Source organism: Pogoniulus pusillus, chromosome 8 (genome assembly GCF_015220805.1).
Source record: "Pogoniulus pusillus isolate bPogPus1 chromosome 8, bPogPus1.pri, whole genome shotgun sequence".
Taxonomy (NCBI): Eukaryota; Metazoa; Chordata; class Aves; order Piciformes; family Lybiidae; genus Pogoniulus; species Pogoniulus pusillus.
Window position 1 is genome coordinate 35,417,945 of NC_087271.1, and position 17,660 is coordinate 35,435,604.

A 17,660-nucleotide genomic window follows, 5' to 3' on the forward strand; every position below is an offset into this window, starting at 1 on the left:
CCATGCCTATGTGATAGAATCTGCCTCTTCAAAACCTGCCTTGTGACTCTAGCCAGTATGGAAGATGTTTCTCAAATGAAAAACAGCCAAACAGCCGAGTGGGCTAAGGTTTGGGGTAGGAGACAGAGGCTTTGGGCAGACGCTTGTGGAGCTGTCAAGACACTGCCCTGCCACAAGTGCTCTACCTATCTAGATAAGGTCAGAACTCACAGGGTTAAATATCCCCTCAGTGACCAGTCCAGGCTGCACAAAGGTGCAAGTTTTCACTAAGAGTTTTCTCCACATTTTCTCTCCTTTTTGGCCTGGAGAAGAGGAGGCTCAGGAGTGACCTCATCAATGTCTACAACTACCTGAAGGGAGGTTGTAGCCAGGTGGGGGTTGGTCTCTTCTGCCAGGCAACCAGCAACAGAAGAAGGGGACACAGTCTCAAGTTGTGCTGGGGAAGGTCTAGGCTGGATGTTAGGAAAAAGTTGTTGCCACAGAGAGAGTGATTGGCATTGGAATGGGCTGCCCAGGGAGGTGGTGGAGTTGCTGTCCCTGGAGGTGTTGAAGCAAAGCCTGGCTGAGGCACTTAGTGCCATGGTCTGGATTTTGGGTAGGAGTGGGTGCTACGTTGGCCTGGATGATCTTGGAGGTCTCTTCCAACCTGGTTGATTCTACGATTCTATGACTTCTATAATGCCTTTCCAGAGATCCTAGCTAGTGTACTTCGATTAAAATGCCTTTTTGCAAGCTCAGCTACTGAAAATATAGAATGGTTTAGGTTGGAAGTGACCTCAAAGATCAACCAGCTCCACCCCCCTGCCATAGGCAGGGACACCTCCTACTAGAACAGGTTGCTCAAGGTCTGGCTGTGAGCACCTCCAGGGAGGAAGCATCCACAACCTCCCTGGGCAACCTGTGCCAGTGTCTCACTACCCTCACTGCAAAGAACTTAGAATCATAGAATCATAGATTATCCTATAATGAATTTTAAAGTAAATGAGAACAAGCTTTAAACAGTGCTGAAAATCTCTAGAAAGCAAATAGAGCACTTCTTTGTTTCCTTAGCCAGTATGCCATCCCATTTTGCTCTGGAGTCAGGTTTTTTGATTGCCCTGCATTCGTTATCAGCAGAAAAATGAACATTGTTTCCATCTCAATAGCCTTCTGATAAGTTTGACAATTAAAACAATTTGTTGGGTTTTTTCCCCTCCTCTCAGAAACTTTTCCAAGGAATAGAGAGCAGGACTACACTGAAACTTCCCATTTCAAGCAAACCACTTAGTAAAAAGGAAAAAAGACAGTGTCTGTGTGTGATGTTGCTTTATTTTGACTAGAAAATGTCAGGAAAATCACCTTTGAACCCTCTCACAGTTATCGCATCATCCTTTTAGCCTAGTCCTGCTTCATCCCACGCTTGCTGTGGCAGTTGCTCGTGGGTGTGTTTTGGCAGGCAGGATCCCCTCGGCACCCCCAGCCCTGCAGTCTCCTTCCCCACTCCCTGACAGATAGGTTTTGTTTTTCATGCTCTGTAACTGGGCTGCAATGTTTTTGAATGTTTACTTTGACTCAGATCACATCAGATTACATCTCCCAAGGCTGAGTGAAGGCAAGCACTGGAATGATGGGTCTCCTCAAAAATCTGTGCATTGCATTTGTAGGGCATCTCAAACCAGTGGGTCCCAGTGGCGGTTCCAGACAATATCCAGGTGCAATCAGTTACATTGCAAAAACATTTCACAGTATCACCAAGGTTGGAAGAGACCTCACAGATCATCAAGTCCAACCCTTTACCACAGGGCTCAAGGCTAGATCATGGCACCAAGTGCCACGTCCAATCCTGCCTTGAACAGCTCCAGGGACGGTGACTCCACCACCTCCCCAGGCAGCCCATTCCAGTGTCCAATGACTCTCTCAGTGAAGAACTTTCTCCTCACCTCCAGCCTAAATTTCCCCTGATGTAGCTTGAGGCTGTGCCCTCTTGTTCTGGTGCTGGCCACCTGAGAGAAGAGAGCAACCTCCTCCTGGCTACAACCTCCCCTCAGGTAGTTGTAGGGTGCTCAAAAAAACTTTTGAGAATCATGGAATTATTTTGGTTGTAAAAGACCTCTAAGATCATCAAGTCCACCTGTTAACCTAACACCACCACGGCCACTAAACTATGTCCCACAGTGCCATGTCCACACGTTCCTTAAACACCTCCAGGCACACTGATTCCACCATCTCCCTAGGCCGCCTTTGCCAATGCCTGATCATAGAATCATAGAATCAACCAGGTTGGAAGAGACCTCCAAGATCAGCCAGTCCAACCTATAACCCAGCCCTGTCCAGTCAACTAGACCATAGCACTCATCCAGTCTTTTCATCAACATCTCCAGGGATGGTGACTCCACCACCTCCCTGGGCAGCCCATTCCAATGCCAATCACTTCCTCTGGCAACAACTTCCTCCTAACATCCAGCCTATGCCACCCCCTGGCACAACTTGAGACTGTGTCCCCTTGTTCTATTGCTGACTGCCTGGCAGAAGAGACCAACCGTTTGAGCTAGATCAGACATAGGGGAGAGGTGAACATTCCAGGGACAGGCCATAGAATGGCAACAATGGATAAGTTAATCTAATTTCATTGGAGCATCAAGAGCTTTATGTCTGGAAGCACAGCTTGGACTTTCCCCTTGGCTGCTTCTGCTGCTTCAGCTGTGTCCGCTGCTATCTTCCCTCGCTGATGTTTTAGCTGCTGCTGCTTCGCCACTTCTTGACCCCTTCCCCATTTTTGTTAAGATTATTCTGTTTCTCTAACAGTTTATTTCTCCTTATACTGTTCTATTTTAGCTATAAGAAATACAAGTTCATTTTCCCCTAACTTTCCAAAAGAAAAATGCATGTTGTGATGAGTTTATTCTACCTGTGGAGGGATCTACACTAACCTGGGACACCTGATCACTCTTGCAGGAAAGAATTTTTTCCTAACCTCCAGCCTAAATCTTCCCTGGCATAATATCAGGCCATTTCCTATAGATGTGATAACAGAGAGAAGAGACTAACCCTTGCCTCACTCCAACCTCCTTTCTGGGAGTTCTGTAGTTCTATCCTCAGCCTCCTCTTCTCCAAACTAGACAGCCCCAGATTTCTTAGCTGCTCCTCACCAGACCTGTTACTACAGCTTCTGAATTTTTTTCATCTGTCAGAGCTGATTTAGCACCAGAAAGTGGGTTAAAAACCAGAGAACTCCCCCATACATTGGTGCTGGGGCATCCACATCACTGCAGAATTGTACCAGGGCTCCTTTCACACCAGTAAAGTGCAGTCACTGACATTTAATTCATGAAAGAAAAAAATAGAGCTTGAAGTCACCTTAGAGAAAATTAAACTCGTGGAAAAGAGACTCTTCTGTCACATTTGAAGCATAGAATCATAGAATCAACCAGGTTGGAAGAGACCTCCAAGATCATTGAGTCCAATCTAGCACCCAGCCCTGTCCAATCAACTAGACCATGGCACAAAGTCCTCATCCAGGCTTTTCTTGAACACTTTTTTCTTGAACATCTTGGACTGGAAGATCTCCAGAAGTCCCTTCCAATTCCTACCATGCTTGAATTCTCTGATTGTATGATAAAATTCTTTGGTCTTTGAGGACTGGATGACCTTGGAGGTCTCTTCCAACCTAGTTGATTCTATGATTTGATGAAAAGTTTCTGCCCTGATAGGATACCTCAACTACAGCAGCTGTAATACATACAGTAAAAAATAAAATAGTTTAAAATTGCCATAGCTCTGTTATAAAAAATAGCCAATTTCTAGTGCAAAAATATCTTCATATATAGATCACAGAATGTACCATTAGGGTTTTATCAGGTCATTTCCCCAAACTTCAGCAGATGCTTATAGTTCAGTAAGTACATAAATTAATGCGAGGCCAGATGCAGTATCACTTCTGTGGTTCAAGTGAATCATGGTGCAACGTTAATTCCACACATACCATCTGGTTTAGGGCTTAACATTATTCTTCATTCAATAAATGGGAAAAGAGAAAATGGAGAATAGATTTTTTTCCTTCTTTATTTTTTTGTCTTCCCTTCCTCTTAGCATCTAGAATCCTAAAAGCTGGGAAATTTGCATACCTGGAGGGAAGAGTTTGCGAATGTCATTCTTTCTCACATCAGTCATTTGAGACTGGATTTCCCCTCTCTTATTTCCCAACTCTTACCTTGAAAAAGGTGGAAGGGAAACCTCAACATCTTTCTTGAATTGAGCAGCCCTGAACTGGACTCAGGACTCAAGGTGTGGCCTCAACAGTTCTGAGCACATGGGAAGAATAACCTCCTTTGTCCTTCTGGCCATGCTGCTGGGGGTGTGCAGCTTGGAGAAGAGGAGGCTCAGGGGTGACCTCATTGCTCTCTACAACTGCCTGAAGAGAGGCTGTAGCCAGGTGGGGTTGGTCTCTTCTGTCATGCAACCAGCAACAGAAGAAGGGGACACAGTCTCAGTTGTGCCAGGGGAGGTCTAGGCTGGATGTTAGGAGGAGTGATTGGCAGAGAGAGTGATTGGCATTGGAATGGGCTGCCCAGGGAGGTGGTGGAGTCACCATCCCTGGAGGTGTTCAAGAAAAGACTGAATGAGGCACCTGGTGCCATGGTCTAGTTGACTAGATAGGGCTGGGTGATAGGATGGACTGGCTGATCCTGGAGGTCTCTTCCATCCTGGTTGATTCTATGATCTATGATCTAAGACAGTCATATCAGCAGTCATCATAAATAGTCATGAATCCTTCAGAATTCACTTAAGTTTGCTGTTCTACATCATCTGACAGTTTCTCCCATTTCTGTATGCACAGTAATAAACTCCTCAAGAGGAATAATAATAACAATTAATCAATATATCAATATATATACTATATATAGATAGATTTTTATACATAAACAATATATGTATTGATATGATCAATATATCAATTAATCAATAATAGTTAATCAATAATCAGGGGAAGGAAACCTGACCTTTTTCATTGTGTGTAGGATAGTAAAAGTGTAACTATCAACATCCTCATGGTTAGGGGCATGAGGATGCTCAGAGGGCTGCAGCAGCTCTGCTGTGAGCACAGACTGAAAGAGTTGGGGCTGTGCAGTCTGGAGAAGAGGAGGCTCCCAGGTGACCTTCTTGTGGCATTCCAGCATCTGAAGGGGGCCTACAAAAAAGCTGGGCAGGGACTTTTTAGGATATCAGAGAGTGACAGGACTGGGGGGAATGGAGCAAAGCTGGAGGTGGGGAGATTCAGAGTGGCTGTGAGGAGGAAGTTGTTGAGCATTGGAGTGGTGAGAGGCTGGAATGGGTTGCCCAGGGAGGTGGTTGATGGCCCCTGGCTGAAGGTGTTTAAGGCCAGGCTGGATGAGGCTGTGTCCGGTCTGATGTAGGGTAGGGTGTCCCTGGGTATGTCAGGGGGGTGGGAGCTAGCTGATCCTTGTGGTCCCTTCCAACCCTGACTGATTCTATGATTCTATGATTCCATGATCAATCTCGTTTGTAAGACTGCAGTCAGTGGAGAGGAGAATGACAGGTGGCTGGGGTTTCACTGATCTACTGACACATGTTAAGGTTGTCTGTTGTGGAGCCAAAATTGCCTTTTTTCTTTCCATTTTCAAAGCCTTCACTGTCATTAAGGAATATTTCCTGAGAAGCGAATGTATTGATGGTCTGGTAACGGACACTGAGCAATTACATCTGACAATAACAACAAAAATCCATCAATGTCAGACACTGAAGATTACCACTTCACCAACTGTGCCTAAAAAGATCTTAGCTTCATAAGAAGCTTTGGCAACCTCCCAAAATTTTGTTGCTGTGTTTCCAGGTGCAAGGAGTGTGCCCAGGTGGCCAAGAGAGCCAGTGGCATCCTGGCCTGCATCAGGAATGGTGTGGTCAGCAGGAGCAGGGAGGTCATTCTGCCCCTGTACTCTGCACTGGTTAGACCACACCTTGAGTCCTGTGTTCAGTTCTGGGCCCCCCAGTTTAGGAGGGACATTGAGATGCTTGAGTGTGTCCAGAGAAGGGCGATGAGGCTGGTGAGAGGCCTTGAGCACAGCCCTACGAGGAGAGGCTGAGGGAGCTGGGATTGGTTAGCCTGGAGAAGAGGAGGCTCAGGGGTGACCTTATTGCTGTCTACAACTACCTGAGGGGAGGTTGTGGCCAGGAGGAGGTTGCTCTCTTCTCTCAGGTGGCCAGCACCAGAACAAGAGGACACAGCCTCAGGCTGTGCCAGGGGAAATTTAGGCTGGAGGTGAGGAGAAAGTTCTTCACTGAGAGAGTCATTGGACACTGGAATGGGCTGCCCGGGGAGGTGGTGGAGTCGCCGTCCCTGGAGCTGTTCAAGGCAGGATTGGACGTGGCACTTGGTGCCATGGTCTAGCCTTGAGCTCTGTGGTAAAGGGTTGGACTTGATGATCTGTGAGGTCTCTTCCAACCCTGATGATACTGTGATACTGTGATACTGTGAAGTCTTCTTTGTCCACTGTCTGCATTTTGCAGAGCAGCCAAATCTGACTGACATCACCCACGTGCCTGGAACAAGGGTCTGTGTAACAGACCTTTCTATTTTCCTGGTCATCTAGTCGATTGGTTTGTCCAGGAGACTTTGCATCTGGACAGATTCACTCTGAAACGGGTCAAGAACTGGCTGGAAGGCCTGGCCCAGAGAGTGGTGGTGAATGGTGCCACATCCAGCTGGCAGCTGTCACTGGTGGTGTGCCCCAAGGATCAGTGCTGGGCCTAGTCCTGTTCAACATCTTTATTGATGAACTGGATGAGGGGATTGAGTCCAGCATCAGTAAGTTTGCAGATGACATCAACTAGGAGCAGGTGTGGAGCTGTTGGAAGGTAGGAGAGCCCTGCAGAGGATCTTGCCAGGCTGCATAGGTGGGCAAAAGTCAATGGGGTGAGACTGAACAAGGCCAAGTGCAGGGTTCTACACTTTGGCCACAACAACCCCAAGCAGTGCTACAGGCTGGGGACAGAGTGACTGGAGAGCAGCCAGGCAGAAAGGGACCTGGGGATGCTGGTAGATAGTAGCTGAAGATGAGCCAGCAGTGTGCCCAGGTGGCCAAGAGAGCCAATGGCATCCTGGCCTGGCTCAGGAACAGTGTGGCCAGTAGGACAAGGGAGGTTATTCTGTCCCTGTACTCAGTACTGGACAGGCCACACCTTGAGTGCTGTGTCCAGTTCTGGGCTCCTCAATTCAAGAGAGATGTTGAGGTGCTGGAAGGTGTCCAGAGAAGGGCAATGAAGCTGGTGAGGGGCCTGGAGCACAACCCTGTGAGGAGAGGCTGAGGGAGCTGGGGGTGCCAGGGGAATTATAGGCTGGATGTTAGGAGGAAGTTGTTGTGAGAGAGAGTGATTGGCATTGGAATGGGCTGCCCAGGGAGGTGGTGGAGTCACCATCCCTGAAGGTGTTAAAGAAAAGCCTGGCTGAGGCACTTAGTGCCATGGTCTAGATGACTGGCCAGGGCTGGATGCTAGGTTGGACTGGCTGATCTTGGAAGTCTCTTCCAACCTGGTTGATTCTATGATTCTATACATGTTGGAACAGCATTAAAGTGAATGTCTTTATAGTGAGATCCACTGGTGTTTTCATTCTCCTGCACCTATTTAACAGAGATGCCCTGGGCTTCACAATAACTTTCAGTTCTAAAGCTCTCCACTGCACACTATTCTGGGTAAATCATTAACAGATACAACACACTGAACGCTATTCAGTGGGCTGTACCTTCACTGAATGATGCTGCATGCAAGCAAGAAGGGATAAATGCAGGACAAATGGAGGACCTTTGTGTTCTGGAACTACTAGCTGAAAGTTGATGAAAAATCTGGAAATACATTTCAGAGAGTCTGAAAATAATTTAGGCTGGAAGGAACTTCTGGCGGTCATCCAGCCCAGTTCCCTGCTCAAAGCAAACCTAATTAAATGAGGTGCTCAGGGACATGTCCAGTAGGGCCTTCTCTGACCTTCAAAGAAGGAATTTCCTTGTAGGAGTCCTTTCCTGCCTTTCCCCTAGAGCTCCTCTGGTCATTGTTGTCTGGGCTGTGTAAGTTTGCAGGTTGGCTAAAGGAGGTCCTTGTAGGAGTCCTCTCCTGCCTTTCCCCTAGAGCTCCTCTGGTCATTGTTGTCTGGGCTGTGTAAGTTTGCAGTTTGGCTAAAGGAGGTCCTAGTAGGAGTCCTCTCCTGCCTTTCCCCTAGAGCTCCTCTGGTCATTGAGCTGTATAAGTTTGCAGCTTTGCTAAAGGAAGTCCTTGTAGGAGTCCTCTCCTGCCTTTCCCCTAGAGCTCCTCTGGTCATTGTTGTCTGGGCTGTGTAAGTTTGCAGGTTGGCTACAGGAGGTCCTTGTAGGAGTCCTCTCCTGCCTTTCCCCTAGAGCTCCTCTGGTCATTGTTGTCTGGGCTGTGTAAGTTTGCAGCTTTGCTAAAGTAAACAGGATATTTGCTGTCCTGGAAGAGTGGAGGAAACATTTTAACCCCCCTAGTGATGGCCTAGCCTGACGAAGCATCTCTGTGTGTGCACAAAAGTAAGCAGTCACATCTCTCCTTTGTCTGCAGACTTGATCCTGCAGACAGTCAGTGCAGCAGCATCAGTCACTATCTGAGCTCTGGCCTGAACCCACCGCTGTGCAAACACCGCATTACACAGAGCCCTTCCATTGTGCAGCTTGAAGATGCTCATTATGGACATTGGCCTTATGTCACAAGAAGATAAAATTTCCATAAGAAATAGAAGCAGTGAGAAATGTCACTTTTCCACACTGTCTTGTGGCACCAAGAAAAATGGAACTTCCCTAAGCTCCCCTTTCAGAATGCCCTTGAGGAACATATTTCTGTGTTTGTGAATAAAGGCTGGGGAGCGCATCGCAAACAACCGTGTGCAAGAGTTCCCTTTATGGTCAAAAAGGGATAGCCATGAAAGCCAAGTGGTCACAGAGGCACACAAATCTTACCCCAGAACTGTTCATTTGCCAGGCTTTCCTGTAAGTCCATGAATACAGATGACTGTGGATTTGTTAAATAAAAGTACTATGCACAGCCAGTTTGGCCTTTTGCTTTCACAGAGCTATGCAAGTGGCAAAGCTTTCAGAATAAAGCAGCTTATAATTAGAGGGAAATTAACAATTCATTATTGGAAGAAAAAAAAAGAAAGTAATGATTACATGTTAATAAAGTCTGCACAAGCATCTCTGGGAATCTCCATTCAATCTAGCCCCCAAAATGAGAACTAATGCATAGAGGAAAGTATAGAGTCACTACCTACCTCATTAAAGCATTCTTAGAAATTATTGACTCTCAATAATTATTTTAATTGAACCATTTTTTTTAAGTGTCCAGCATCCTCCTCATGATAATGGAAGGCAGCAGGTGTGCATGAAAACATCCCACAATTTGAAGATAGGGACCTAACCAAAACATGTCTCAATACTGGTCAAGCCATACCTTGGCTACTGTGTCCAGTTCTGGGCTCCTCAATTCAAGAGGATGTTAAGATACTGGAAGGTGTCCAGAGAAGGGCACCGAAGCTGGGGAGGGGCCTGGAACACAGACCTGTGAGGAGAAGCTGAGTGAGCTGGGGGTGTGCAGCCTGCAGAAGAAGAGGCTCAGGGCAGACCTCATTGCTGTCTACAATGACCTGAAGGGAGGACGTAGCCAGGTGGGGTTGGTCTCTTCTGCCAGGCAAGCAGCAACAGAACAAGGGGACACAGTCTCAAGTTGTGCTGGAGGAGGTGTAGAATCATAGAATCATAGAATCATAGAATCATAGAATCAGCTATGTTGGAGAAGACTTCCAAGATCATCCAGTCCAACCTATCATCCAGCCCTGTCCAATCAACTAGACCATGGCACTAAGTGCCTCATCCGGTCTTTTCTTCCCAAAGAGAGTGATTGGCATTGGAATGGGCTGCCCAGGGAGGTGGTGGAGTCACCATCCCTGGGGGTGTTGAAGCAAAGCCTGGCTGAGGCACTTAGTGCCATGGTGTAGTGGATTGGACAGGGCTGGGTGCTAGATTAGACTGGATGATCCTGGAGGTCTTTTCCAACCTGGCTGATTCTATGATTCTGTGATTCTATGATCTACAAAATGTGTTTCTGTGTGGAATAAATATATTGAGTAACTGGAAGAAAATTTATGAGTAGGTTAAATGAAACTCTGAGATTTATTTTTCCCCAAATTGCTGCTCAATACATGCAATTAGTTCTTAAAATTGTAATGGGAATGAATTTGATGTTGAAACACTAGTATCTTCCCCCCAAAAAAACCTCTAAAACTGTTAGGAATTGGTTCCTTATTATTTTAAGTGCAGGAAGACAGAAATTCACCTTGTTTCTAGAACAACAAACGGGAGCTAGTGTGAGCAGCTTCAGCTGTCACAGATCTCAGCTATCAGCCAAAAGAGAATAGGAAGGCTGTCATTTCCTTAATATATGGCTAGAATTCAGTTCTGAAATGTATTAAAGAGCACCATTCCTCAGGTGAATAAAGGATTTTGACAAGACTGTCCTGCTGGAAGGATACTCAATCACCAGAATTAGCTTTAATGTAATCACCCACCAAGGGATGAAGCTGCATTTCTAAAATGTCACTTCGTTTTGTAATGCCTCAATGGGTAATCACAGCTACTAATTATCTTTCACTGGGAACAATTTATGCTCTCTCTTGAACATTAAGCCTCTTGACTGGATTTCTTTAATCCATTTGGTGACTGGATCCCAATTATATAGCAACCTACCCTTTCCAAAGTGGTCTCTGGTGATTTAGAGATGCAGATTCCATGAAGTTAATGGGAATCACATGGCAAAGCCTCATCATCCCGTTTTCACAGTATCATCAGGGTTGGAAGAGACCTCACAGATCATCAAGTCCAACCCTTTACCACAGAGCTCAAGGCTAGATCATGGCACCAAGTGCCACGTCCAACCTTGCCTTGAACAGCTCCAGGGACGGTGACTCCACCACCTCCCCAGGCAGCCCATTCCAGTGTCCAATGACTCTCTCAGGGAAGAACTTTCTCCTCACCTCCAGCCTAAATTTCCCCTGGCGCAGCCTGAGGCTGTGTCCTCTCATTCTGGTGCTGGCCACCTGAGAGAAGAGAGCAAGCTCCCCCTGGCCACAACCACCCCTCAGGTAGTTGTAGATAGCAATAAGATCACCCTGAGCCTCTTCTTCTCCAGGCTAACCAATCCCAGCTCCCTCAGCCTCTCCTCGTAGGGCTGTGCTCAAGGCCTCTCCCCAGCCTCGTCGCCCTTCTCTGGACACGCTCAAGCATCTCAATGTCCCTCCTAAACTGGGGGGCCCAGAACTGAACACAGCACTCAAGGTGTGGTCTAACCAGTGCAGAGTACAGTTTTGAGAGGTAAGTCCCACTGGTGAAATGGACACTAGTTCTAAAAAGGGTAGAGTGACAATAAAGGGACCTACCAGCAGCCAAAGTGGTCTAAAAGGCTCATAGCTGAAAAGATATGTTGAAAATAATTGTTTACTGGTCTTCTTGCTCCATTTCTGTGACACCATAACGGATCCAGACTCTTAGTGCAGAGGAACATCTCCAAAAGACCAGGAGCATGCCCACGAGGAACCACAGACAAAGTATCTCAGTCTCAGCACCAAGATTTCTTACATTTTTTTCCCCTAAATTGCTGCTACAACATGAATAAAGCACAACTCACCATCATCAGAAGCCATAAGGCTCGTGGACAAAACCTGCTCTCATGTTTTAAAGTCCAGCCCTGGGAGAGCCTCTCTCAGAAGAAAGAGCGCCGCAGCTCTACAGACAAATCAGTTGTGACCAATAGGTTCAGTTCAGTCACACCAAACCCATGCACAGTGTTTCTGAGCATTAACCTTACCTCCCAAGGTAGCTGACAGTAGGAAGTGTGTCCCATATTTCTTGATAAGGTTTTCTGTGATCTGTTGGAGGGTCGGGCGGCGGCCGAGCAGCCTTATGTTGCGGAAGAACTCAGGGGCGAGCGGCAATGGGGAGCCAAGGAAATTCTTCCTCTCAACAGCAAGATTGTTTACTTTCCAGCGGCCAAACTCTCTGCAAAACAAAGCAGTTCTCATTCAGAAATATGTCATTCAGACAAATGTTCTTCATTTGCAAACTCCTCTGCTCCGCTGCCTAGCTGGGGGCGACTTGCTGGGTATTACAAGTGGCCTTGACAGCGCTGCTCTGTCATGTGTTATAGGACAAGCAAGGAGCTTTATTTACTAGAAATGGAGGCAGCACTCCATAACAGCATCATTGCTCAGGAAGAAATTAAACAAAAAATAAAGTTAAATAAAAATCAAGCCTCTTGGGACATTGCTCTTCCTATTGTTCATTCCTTGCTCCTGGTGGGAATACAGCACTAGAACAAATAGATTTGCCAGAAACTAAAGCTAAATTAATGTATTCCCCATAGCTGGACCAAATACAACCAGGGTTTTCCTTAGCAAAAAGGTAAGTTTTCAAAGAGGGATGTGGAGATGCTGAAGCATGCCCAGAGAAAGGCCACAAGGATGCTCAAAGGCCTGGAGCAGTCCTGTTGTGAGGGCAGACTGAAAGAGTTGGGGCTGTTCAGTCTGGAGAAGAGGAGGCTCCCAGGTGACCTTCTTGTGGCCTTCCAGGATCTGAAGGGGGCTACAAAAAAGCTGGGCAGGGACTTTTTAGGCTTTCAAGGGGTGACAGGACTGGGGGGAATGGAGCAAAGCTGGAGGTGGGGAGATTCAGAGTGGATGTGAGGAGGAAGTTGTTGAGCATGAGAGTGGTGAGAGGCTGGAATGGGTTGCCCAGGGAAGTGGTTGAGGCCCCATGGCTGGAGGTGTTTAAGGCCAGGCTGGATGAGGCTGTGTCCATCCTGCTCTAGGGTAGGGTGTCCCTGAGTATGTCAGGGAGGTTGGAACTAGATGATCCTTGTGGTCCCTTCTAACCCTGACTGATTCTATGATTCTGTGATTCTATGATTCTAAGGTCATGGTTGTTGGTATTTGATGATGTCAGGTAGGTAGCTGGCTGATTTCAGCATTTCAGAGAAACAATAGCACATCACAGTTGACCTTATCATGACATTTCCAGATTTATATGCTTTTGGCCTCCACTTTGAGGAAAAATGAAGATAATAGGTCTGATTCCTAAAGCCAGATGACTTTTCAGTTATATGAGGAATATAAATTAATTCAAAGACTTGTCCCCTTCTCCTCTCCAAAATAAATCAATGATAGCAGGAAAAACAAACAAGTCAATTACACAGCAATAAACACATCTTGTATTCATTTACTTACCAATTAAGATACCAGATAGAGCTATTAGTAGAAGGGCTCATTGTCCTCAAAATCTAGCCAAGATACACAGCATTTGCAGTAACTTTGCTTTTGCAAGGTACACCAGGAGCTGCTCTGGTTACAGACTCCATTACTGTGAAATGAAGTCCAAGGCAACCTATGAGCTCTATTTACTTGCCACAGTCTGACCTAACTATAGGATTAGCTTTGTTGAGTAAAGGCTGGATGTTAGGAGGAAGTTCTTCACAGAGAGAGTAATTTGCCATTGGAAAGGGCTGCCTAGGGAGGTGGTGGAGTCACCATCCCTGGAGGTGTTGAAGAAAAGCCTGGATGAGACACTTAGTGCCATGGTCTGGTTGATTGGCCAGGGCTGGGTGCTAGGTTGGCCTGGATGACCTTGGAGGTTCTCTTCCAACCTGGTTGCTTCTTTGATTCTATAGTTATTATGCCAGTTGAGATGTCCTTCAGAGAAGGTTGCAGAAAAACAAAAACATCAGAGTGCCTGAAAAATCTTATTGAAGGTTCCACAATATCACACAATATTAATTTACAAACTACACATAAAAAAGCCAAATCAAGTACACAGTAAGTAAATAATATTTGGGAAGCATCTGAAACAAAGCAAGTGCCCACAGCTGAGCAACTAGGACAAGCTTCATAACACATGATCAATGCTAGCACGTTTCTAATCTGTTTAAGTTCACAACTATTAGTAAAATTCAGATAAAAACACCCTTGGATAAGACTTCTAATTTCAGCATCCAATTTGCAGATCCAAACTGTTTTATCCCAAATCTGCCTTAAATTTACATGCAGAACAGGTGATAACTTGGTGTAGCTCCTGTTAACTGCCTTTGCTTTCAGACAAATTCATGCAGATGTCATTTTCTATCAAAATCAAATCAGAAGGATTACAGCAGAAAAAGCTTTATGCAACTTGACCTGAAAATTAATGCGATTTGCCACTCAAGAGCATCAGACTAAATAGATCCCCACAGTCTCTTAAATACTCTGCACATCACCAGAGTGCCTAAAGTAGTGTTTGGAAACCACTGTTTAATAGATGTGGAGGGCTTTTTTTTATCACATAGTGTCACAGCATCATTAGGGTTGGAAGAGACCTCACAGATCATCAAGTCCAACCCTTTACCACAGAGCTCAAGGCTAGACCATGGCACCAAGTGCCACGTCCAACCTTGTCCAGGGACGGCAACTCCACCAGGTGTTAAGGCTTTATATCACAAATTTCCTTTCCTTTTAAGAAGCAGGAGAAGAAAGGAGAGGAGAGGAGAGGAGAGGAGAGGAGAGGAGAGGAGAGGAGAGGAGAGGAGAGGAGAGGAGAGGAGAGGAGAGGAGAGGAGAGGAGAGGAGAGGAGAGGAGAGGAGAGGAGAGGAGAGGAGAGGAGAGGAGAGGAGAGGAGAGGAGAGGAGAGGAGAGGAGAGGAGAGGAGAGGAGAGGAGAGGAGAGGAGAGGAGAGGAGAGGAGAGGAGAGGAGAGGAGAGGAGAGGAGAGGAGAGGAGAGGAGAGGAGAGGAGAGGAGAGGAGAGGAGAGGAGAGGGAGGAGAGGGGAGAGAGGAGAGAGAAGAGAGAAGAGAGAAGAGAATCAACCACATTGGAAGAGATCTCCAGGATCATCCAGTCCAACCTAGCACCCAGCTCTAGACAATCAACTAGACCATGGCACTAAGTGCCTCAGCCAGGCTTTGCTTCAACACCTCCAGGGATGGTGACTCCACCACCTCCCTGGGCAGCCCATTCCAATGCCAATCACTCTCTCTGCCAACAAATTCCTCCTAACATCCAGCCTAGACCTCCACCAACACAACTTGAGACTGTGTCCCCTTGGTCTGTTTCTGCTTGCCTGGCAGAAGAGACTGACTCCCACCTGGCTGCAGGCTCCCTTCAGATAGTTATAGCCAGCAATGAGGTCACTCCTGAGACTCCAGGCTGCACACCCCCAGCTCCCTCAGCCTCCCCTCACAGGGCTGTGTTCCAAGCCTCTCACCATGAAAAGTTAGTAATTAAAACAGGTAGTGAGGAACCTGGCTTTTGAATCTGATCTTCCAGAGATTAACCTTATTGCCTACTAATTCATTCCCCCCTGAGCCTCCTCTTCTATAAACCAAGTAACCTCATTTCTTAGCTTTTATTAAAGCCCTGGATTTTAGTAAGAAAACAAGAGAGAAAAATGACACACAAGCACTTTTTGTCTCTAAAATGCAAAAACATTCATTGACATATTGACTACATGAATAAAGCCACTACAACCAGTGAACTACTCTGCACTCTAAAAGTATTTCTCAAGTGAAAGAGAAAATAAGGAAGAAAATCAGGTTTTTATTTAAATTCCATGCTTTCTGGGCATATTTGAGTGATTCTATTTTGGTTTTGTTTCATTTGAACACATTAGAAAATATAGGTCAATTTTAGTTCTTGAAGAGTCCATCAAGACAGGATTGCTTTGACAGCAAGAAAAGAAGACAAGCTTTATAATGTAAAATATTCACTTTACACCTTGATGAAACCTTTTCTTCTAAACTTGCTGCCTGACTAATTGTCCATATCAAAGCTGAGGTTCAAACATAAGAATAACAGAGAAGTGGCAGTTTTTATACACCCCACTTTACTGCCACATTTGGGCAGGGGGGTTGCAACTAGATGATCCTTGTGGTCCCTTCCAACCCAGATTGATTTTATGAATTCATTATTTCATCCACTTTTCATTGTCTGAACTTTAAGGACCAGTGCAGTACACCAAAATGATCCTTTTTTTAATGCAGTCAAAGGAATATCACTAAATGTCTATTTCTGCCTATGTCAGCAAGTTTGTGACTGATGAAGAAACACTCTCCCACAAAAAAATCATCTCCTCTGGACTTGAAGGCTGATGTTGAAGATTTCTCAGACTTTCTCAACACTCTGTTGCAGAATTCAGCTACAGGGAGTGCACTGAATTTGCAGTCTGAACATTGCCAGTTTCAGTTCTCAGATTTTGTACTTTTCAGTTCTTCTGGTCTGGATCAGGAGCAGTGTGGCCAGCAGGAAAAAGGAGGCTACTCTGCCCCTGTACTCAGCACTGCTCAGGCCACACTTTGAGTCCTTTGTCCAGTTCTGGGCTCCTCAATTCAAGAGAGATGTTGAGGTGCTGGAAGGTGTTCAGAGAAGTGCAACAAAGCTGGTGAGGGGCCTGGAGCAGAGCCCTGTGAGGAGAGGCTGAGGGAGCTGGGGGTGTGCAGCCTGCAGAAGAGGAGGCTCAGGAGTGACCTCATTGCTGTCTACAACTCCCTGAAGGGAGGCTGTAGCCAGGTGTGGGGTTTGTCTGTTCTCCCAAGCAACCAGCAACAGAACAAGGGGACACAGTCTCAAGTTGTGCTGGAGCAGGTCTAGGCTGGATGTTAGGAGGAAGTTGTTGTCAGAGAGAGTGATTGGCATTGGAATGGGCTGCCCAGGGAGGTGGCGGAGTTGCCCTGCCTGGAGGTGTTGAATCAAAGCCTGGCTGAGGCACTTAGTGCCACGGTCTGGTTGATTGGTTAGGGCTGGGTGCTAGGTTGGACTGGCTGATCTTGGAGGTTCTCTTGCAACCTGATTGATTCTATATTGTTTGACAATTATTTTGGTGAAGAAAGTATTCCTAATATCCAGTCTAATCCTCCTCTAGTAATTCCTAGATGTGGACAAGAAACAAGTGATCAGCAGCTTCTTCAAAAGGAAGCCTGAGTTTAAAAAATCAGACTTTAGAAGTTCCTGAATTTATGAGAGCAAAGTGTAGGATGAGAAAAGCCTGGATTGTAGTTCAGGATGAGTGTTTGATTTATTTCTAGGATGTTGAGGGAGGAGAGGTTTGCAAGCACTTTCTGGAAGGGTGATAGTCACTAGAAACTGCTATCCTGAAATGAGAGTTTATTTCTCTTCAGAACTTTCACTCTAACTAAATTCATATCCTTATCTTTCTTCTATATGACTTACATAAAGATGGGTATTATACAGCTGAGCTCCTTTTTTTCTCTTAATTTCACCTTGCCAGCAGTCATCTATTCTCTCCCATTTCATAGAATCATAGAACCAACCAGGTTGGAAGAGACATCTGAGATTATCCAGGCCAACCTAGCACCCAGCCTTAGCCAGTCAACCAGACCATGGCACTAAGTGCCTCAGCCAGGCTTTGCTTCAACACCTCCAGGGACAGCGACTCCACCACCTCCCTGGGCAGCCCATTCCAATGCCAATCACTCTCTCTGACAACAACTTCCTCCTAACATCCAGCCTAGACCTCCCCTGCCACAATTTGAGGCTGTGTCCCCTTCTTCTGTTGCTGCTTGCCTGGCAGAAGAGACCAACCCCCACCTGGCTACAGCCTCCCTTCAGGTAGTTGTAGACAGCAATGAG

General features: G+C 46.1%; 1 protein-coding gene across 1 annotated transcript in view; it reads right to left on the minus strand.

Moving 5' to 3' along the window:
- BRINP3 (BMP/retinoic acid inducible neural specific 3) overlaps window positions 1-17,660 on the minus strand; it is a 265,788-nt gene that overhangs the window by 112,635 nt on the left and 135,493 nt on the right. The window contains exon 3 of the mRNA XM_064148046.1: window positions 11,860-12,050. Coding sequence (XP_064004116.1) covers window positions 11,860-12,050 — 191 coding nt within the window. The remainder of the gene's footprint in view (window positions 1-11,859; window positions 12,051-17,660) is intronic.